The sequence below is a fragment of the Zerene cesonia genome, chromosome 13 (assembly GCF_012273895.1).
Source record: "Zerene cesonia ecotype Mississippi chromosome 13, Zerene_cesonia_1.1, whole genome shotgun sequence".
NCBI lineage: Eukaryota > Metazoa > Arthropoda > Insecta > Lepidoptera > Pieridae > Zerene > Zerene cesonia.
In genome coordinates this window covers 9,362,535-9,369,048 of record NC_052114.1, presented here as the reverse complement: position 1 = coordinate 9,369,048, position 6,514 = coordinate 9,362,535, and the positions used below count along the sequence as shown (strand labels likewise).

Here is a 6,514-nt window from a genome sequence, read left to right as displayed (position 1 = left end):
AGTGCAGCCACTATAAATAAATTAAAATACTGTCTGTTCGCTAAGCCAAGCCAAGAAAATTTTTGTTATTTAAAAATGCAGATTACATCTAACTTCCAAGATCGGAAACGCAATGAAATGAAACGGGTACATTTCATTAAAAAAAAAAAAATGGGGTGCCGGCTCATAAATTTATTTACTTATAATTTAACGACGGTTTAAGAACATTTTTTTTTTTTTGTAATGTACGGATACAATAATGAAACAAAATTATTACTATACTTTTTTCTATTTGAAATCTACCTATAAATAAAAATTAGATACACACAAATACCACTATACCAATATATAATTATTCCTCTTCTTCTTCTCTTTAGTGTATACGTACTTATATTGATTTAGAAATTATTTGCTTTTATCTTCTATGTTGCTGTTAATATCTGTAATCAAGATACTGTCAAATTATCAAATCGAATGTCAGTTGTCAGAAGTTTGGCCGGTAAACTGATTTGTGGTTTTTAAAATTTCTCCAATTAACTTCAAAAACAGCTGAATAACCTTCCTTGTATTGAAAAAAAATTATACAAGTGAAATCATTTTTCAGTATATAATGGAGCCAATGGCATTGGGCAGTCCTACTCACTCTCCTTCAGGAAGTCCAAACGTGGGATATTTGCCACCGTTTTTATTAGGTGAAATAAATCCTCCTACAACTCCTAGAACAAACAGCCTTTCACCGACCAAAGCAAGAAGTTTAGCATTTGGTAAGTAAATTTTAATACGTGTTTAATATATGTTTTACAGCTTTCACATGACATTTAATTTTCTGTATTCAAAAATTTTTTTGCCACCTTTATCTTTAAACTGTCCGTAATAAATTCAAGAATTCTGATAATATAGAGGGATTTATTTGTTTAAAAAAATACAGAAGTAGATTACGATTAAGAGTAATAATTGAACACTGGCCAAGACATAAATTTTTGTTTGTATATTCATCACTTTTATGTATGCATTTTTTCAGGTTCGCCAACTAGTCCGACTCAAACTTCTACCCCTGACCAAAAGCTTTATCGGCAGAGCATATCAATGCACCAACAAGCTTTATACAACCAACAAAATGTATTTGCAAACATGCCCACATCACCTAATGTGTCATATTCGGCAAAGCCAAGTGGGCCTCCCATTGAGGACTTATTTGACACAATAAAAAGTAATGAACCATCTGTAAACAAGTCACTATTTCAAGATAATAGTTTTTTGGGTTATGGCAATAATAACTCATTTATGCAAAACTCATATGTAAACAATAATGTATCTGTAAATAATCAATCATTGACAAATCAATGGCAAGATGGATGCCAGGACCATGATGAGTATTGGGTGACTGTGTTTGGTTTTCCACCAAATGCAGCCAATACAGTTTTAGCAAGATTCAGTAACTGTGGAGCAATTTTAGGTGAGAATACAAAACATTGGAATTGTAATTTATGCAATTGCTTTCTTTGTTTTATAATAGTGGATGAATTATGTTTTTAGATAAACAATATCCTACACAAGGGAATTGGGCGCACATAAGATATGCAACAAGAGCAGAGAAGGAGCGGGCGCTTTCTCTCAATGGCAGACAGGTACTGCCGGGTACCATGGTGGGTGTGGTGGAGTGTAGGGACCCTCCTAGAATGAGTGCCACCAGCCCTGGGGTTTATCCTGAGAGGTGAGTCCAGTACAGCAATAGGTTTTATTTGTTTTTTTGTATTAATTAATTAATAATAAAATTATATTTCATTACAATCCCAACTCTGTCTTGGTGCTTGTTAATTTAGTTATTTTAAAATAAAGTTGTTATCCTCAAGGAGACAAAATCAACAATCCACAAATTATTAAAATACATTCAGTGATTCTAGACTTATTACTTATTTATTATTCAGTGGTGTAACCAAAATAAAACTAAGGTAAAAGTTTTATAATATGTATTACTGAAAATGTATATAGACTAACAGTTTTTGAACAATGAACATACTGATGGTCTCTTTGATATGAAAAAGCTAGTTTGTGCATTCACATTACAAGAACAATAAGACCTCATTAAACTCATGATGATATTTTAAATATAAAACTGTTGACATATAATTTACTTTATGATAATATGTAACATATTATATTCTTATTTTTCTTATTCACAGACCAACATCACAAGCGCGATCTCTCTGCCCCACTCCAGTAGCGCAGGCGCCGGTTCCTCAAAGGTCTAGTGGACTTATTTCCAAGGCGTTAGATTATGTACTAAGTTGGTGACACTTAGTTCTAACCTGAATAGGAAATATGAAAATCATATGGAAGAAATGAAATGACGTGCCAATTCTTTTTTTTTGACATTTCTTTTAATTTTGTTTGGATTATACTATCGAACAGGTTTTGATTGGAAATATAATAATCACTTGATCAAATTTTTATGTTGTTCATATTTGAAAAATATTCAAAATATTGCAATTATTGCTATTAAAAAAGGCTACAAAATTTGGTCTACTTTATGTTGAAAATGTAAGATATAGATGCATGCATTATCTATATCATTATGTTTATGAACTACATTGTAATTTTGGTTTCATTTGTAATTTAAAACATTTAGTTTTTCGCTTTGGTCATTAATAACAACTTAAAACACAATCAGTGACAAAAAACATATCTTGATTTTGCATAAGATTTGTTTTTTTTTTTCACTAAAATGTTGACACACATTTAGGGACAGTTTGAAATTCTGTTTCATCTGTGTATCTAGTTGTTTTTATTGAACAAAGTTTTACGGCATGCTTGTTTTGTAGGTAAGAAAATATATAAATAACAAAGTTGTAAATAGTTTAATCCAGTGCATTTATTTCAGATAGACAATAGAATTTTAACTTAATAAAGAACATTTTCTTACAACTAAAGATTTTTATTTTGATGACTTATGCATTATTTATTATTTTATTGTTGGTGTGTTCTCTTAAGCAGATTGTGGAGAACAACAACAGTTATTAATCAGTCATACTCATGGGATACATTGTTTTATGAAAGTATTTAAAAATATCCATATTATTCAAGGTGAAGGAGTTAGGGGAAATGATTCTATAAATTTATCCTTATAAATACATTGAACATTTTTAATATATTTAATTTCAAGGGAAACTATGAAGTCCATATATAAATAAAAGACTCATTTAAAATTATTGTGATCTTTTTATTATTACATTAAATGTTATGACACACAACTTCATGTATAAGTTTACTCTCGGTGATCTTACTATTAAAATCTTATTAGCTATACCCAAAACTTATTATTTAATGCCTCATTTTGGCTGCTCTATAGTTGCATTAGCAAGGTCTGTCATTTTTGGATATTTTACATTGTGTTTATCAAGCTCGCTTTGAGACCAAAGAATCATTCTTAAAAGACTGCAGAGTTTTGGGTTTGTGTATTCTTGATTTTCCATTTTTAATATTGCTGCATTTAGTTCACTTGCAATCTGTTGAAATAAAAATAATATATATATGAAATTGTTGTAATATATACCAACTATCATTTTTCACTTTTTTTTTACCAAATTTTACAATAAATTTCTTCATACAAGCATAATTTGCTTATCATCACAATTTCATTGACATACAAAGGATTCTGACCCAAGAAATGAGGTGCATTTTTCAAATTTATATTTACCATCATACAACATGAAATATTCATGCTTGATTTTAAGATGTGTGCTCTTTTACCTTTGTCTTTTTTTACAACATTATATACAAAAATTTAACTCACTTTTTGACTATGAGAAGGAAGCAGAAGGTCTGCAAAGGGAGATGCATGTGGATCAGGAAAGGCCAAAAGGGCCAGTGACCTCTCGAGTTCAGTGAGAGCATTGCGGTCATTTGCTCCAGCCTCAGCAAGTGTGGCACTAGCGAAGGCTAAAGCTTCTTCAGCCCGACCAGCTCTTATTAGTTCTAATAATTGAAGTTGCTGAAAAGATGCATATTCACATTATATACTAATAATGGTTATGATACACATATTTGACTCTCCTTATTCGGTGCTTACATAATCCAGGATTCTTTTTATATTACTGACAAATTACAATACACTTTACACTTTAGCATATATTTTCTCATGTTAGAAGCAAGTTTATGAGAACAGAAAGTTGTGATTTGGTTTATTATTAAGAGTTATTTCCAGTTACTTTTCAAATACAATAATTTATTAATAATGCTGTGAATTACCAACCTGTAAGTGAAAATAAAGATATCGATCGTTATCCAGTAGCTCTGGATGTAAAGCATTGACCATGGCAATGGCTTCAGAAATACGCCCACCTTGTACTGCTTCTCTGATCATTATTCTTTCATCTAAAGAGCTACACAGTGCAGGCTCCTGTAAACCTGCCTCTTGTTGAAATTTTAATGCAGCTTCTTTGAAACCCTCTGAACAATAGAATGAAAACGTATAAAAATTGTATCATAGCATAGTCAAGATACTTAATATGAATATGCATAGGATGTTCTCGATAATAATTATAGTCGAATATAAAATTAGTCGACGTTACCTGTAACCAAATAATTCATAATCAACATATTCATATCCGTTCTCGATATTTGCAAGTCGTCTGATTTTGTACGATCATAGTATTTGCGTTCAGGTTTATCGTTCCCATTGGTAGCAGCAGTTTCAAAACTCATAATGTAATTTAGAGTGATACGGTTGAAGTAGTCTAAATAAAACCAAATCGAAATTAAGTAATCAATGAATAACAATAAAGGACTGAGTAAAATATTGACGTATTTCGAAAGAAAACACAATAATGACATTAGTAATCAAAATGTCGCTGTCAGATACCGTATTTTTTTATAATGTTTTGTAGGGTACGTTCCAAATGTACATGTTACAAATGTAGCTGTTATTTTTAATAAAAATAAAAAGGATAGCAAACAACTTGTATTTTAAAGCAAGACATTTAAAATCAAATAAATTTCGAGTCCTAGAACTTAAAAAGTATATATCGTATATTCGAATGAGAGAGACAAATGTGTCGTCTAGAATCAAAACTCGCCAGATAAAAAAGTGAAAAAAGAACTTGATTGTTGATGTCTACCTATAGTTTTAAGTCTATGGTTTAAAGAAAAAAAAAATGCATAAACCATGTAATGGTTACATATTATTTACCATCATAATATGTATGTCCATTCCATATGCTAGAAAGAACATTAATAAAAATAGTAGATTTAAATTCAAATAAAGTTATTTTCCATGTATAATTTTCTTTTAATGTGGTTTAGTACCTACATAAAGTGATCAAATGGAACCCGACAACTAAGACACCACCGTGAGCCGTTCGTCTGTCTATTACCATGCACCGTACTCCCGAGTTCAATTCGAAATATACATAGATAATATAAAGTACCCTTGTCGCTATAAAATATTAAAAGCAGAATAAATTAAGTATTAAAATGAAGTCCTATTAATAAAATGTGATTTATTGCCTCGGCAAGGGAAAATTCTTGTGCGAGTCCGACTCAGACCCATATTTTAAAATACTGGATGACCCGGCAAACGCTGTTTATTTATTTACACTTTATTGTACAATACACATACAGTTAACAAAATCAATAAACAGTATCTATTGTACAATTTGGCGGCCTTATCGCTTTGAAGCGATTTCTTCCAGGCAGCCTTTGGATACAGGAAATATAAATTTTGGAAAGGTAGAAAGTGTATAAATACATACAAGAAAGTGTACAAATATATAGATAAGAAATTAATGCATATAGGAGCAAGGATAGTATAAATATGCAGTAAAGAGAGATAAATAATAGAGGAGAGAAAAGCAATATAACATAGAACAGAGTCAAAAACAACATTATGGAGATAGAAAATAATCCTTAACAAGAGATTTAAATGTATATAAAGATTGGGCTTGCTTAATCGTTGTTGGTAGTGAGTTCCACTATCTTACGGCTTGTACGGTAAATGAAGAATCATAGAATTTAGATGTGTGAACAGGCATACAAAGCGTAAGATTGCTGTTCTGCTGTCTTACTCTTATCATTTAGGGGTATGAAAAATAGATGTTGGATTCTCAGACATGGCCAATATGCACACAAAATTTCATAAGAATCGGTCGGAAATAAAATCGGAAAAAAAACTAAAACCTGAAGTCCATTGTCAACTTTATAAAGGTTTAGCCAATTTGATGCTGTCAATTGGAAGTTATTCGCCTACAAACATTTCGATTCATTGTTAATATAAATAGAATAATTCGTAAAATTGTTCTCTAACGCTCGTGGGCACGAGTGAATCGCAACAAATTCGTCCCTTCCGGACATCTAAATTATAAAAACGAAACTTGTATGTTTGTAACATTTTAACGCAATAAACTTCACTGATGTCATAGGCTATATAGGTATGTACCACGGGCAAAAAGCTAGGCTGTTCATAAGTCAGGAAAGTGAGGAAAATAAATGAAAAACTATTTATTGGTGTTTAGCTAGTTTATTTTTCAGTTCTTAAACG

At 31.0% G+C, this 6,514-nt stretch overlaps 2 protein-coding genes across 2 annotated transcripts; one reads left to right on the top strand and one right to left on the bottom strand.

Annotated features, from left to right (window-relative positions):
* The first annotated feature begins 464 nt into the window (after positions 1-464).
* Positions 465-2,904, top strand: LOC119831506 (nucleoporin Nup35-like). Its single transcript, XM_038354900.1, has 4 exons — positions 465-743; positions 1,001-1,435; positions 1,516-1,693; positions 2,163-2,904. Exons 1-4 carry the CDS (start codon positions 590-592, stop codon positions 2,272-2,274), a joined length of 879 nt encoding a protein of 292 aa, XP_038210828.1. The 5' UTR covers positions 465-589; the 3' UTR covers positions 2,275-2,904.
* A 310-nt stretch (positions 2,905-3,214) lies between these two features.
* LOC119831106 (glucose-induced degradation protein 8-B homolog) lies at positions 3,215-4,821 on the bottom strand. Its single transcript, XM_038354361.1, has 4 exons — positions 4,551-4,821; positions 4,232-4,428; positions 3,773-3,970; positions 3,215-3,485 (listed from the first exon to the last, which is right to left on the bottom strand). The coding sequence occupies exons 1-4, from the start codon at positions 4,810-4,812 to the stop codon at positions 3,309-3,311; spliced, it is 834 nt and encodes a 277-aa protein (XP_038210289.1). The 5' UTR covers positions 4,813-4,821; the 3' UTR covers positions 3,215-3,308.
* Positions 4,822-6,514: the final 1,693 nt, after the last annotated feature.

Coding starts and splice junctions, on each gene's coding strand:
- LOC119831506 (XM_038354900.1), top strand. CDS start 590: ATGGAGCCAATGGCATTGGGCAGTCCTACTCACTCTCCTTCAGGAAGT. Junction 744..1,000: donor AGCAAGAAGTTTAGCATTTG/GTAAGTAAATTT, acceptor GCATTTTTTCAG/GTTCGCCAACTAGTCCGACT. Junction 1,436..1,515: donor TAACTGTGGAGCAATTTTAG/GTGAGAATACAA, acceptor TTATGTTTTTAG/ATAAACAATATCCTACACAA.
- LOC119831106 (XM_038354361.1), bottom strand. CDS start 4,812: ATGTCATTATTGTGTTTTCTTTCGAAATACGTCAATATTTTACTCAGT. Junction 4,429..4,550: donor TATGAATTATTTGGTTACAG/GTAACGTCGACT, acceptor TCTATTGTTCAG/AGGGTTTCAAAGAAGCTGCA. Junction 3,486..3,772: donor TTCCTTCTCATAGTCAAAAA/GTGAGTTAAATT, acceptor TTATTTCAACAG/ATTGCAAGTGAACTAAATGC.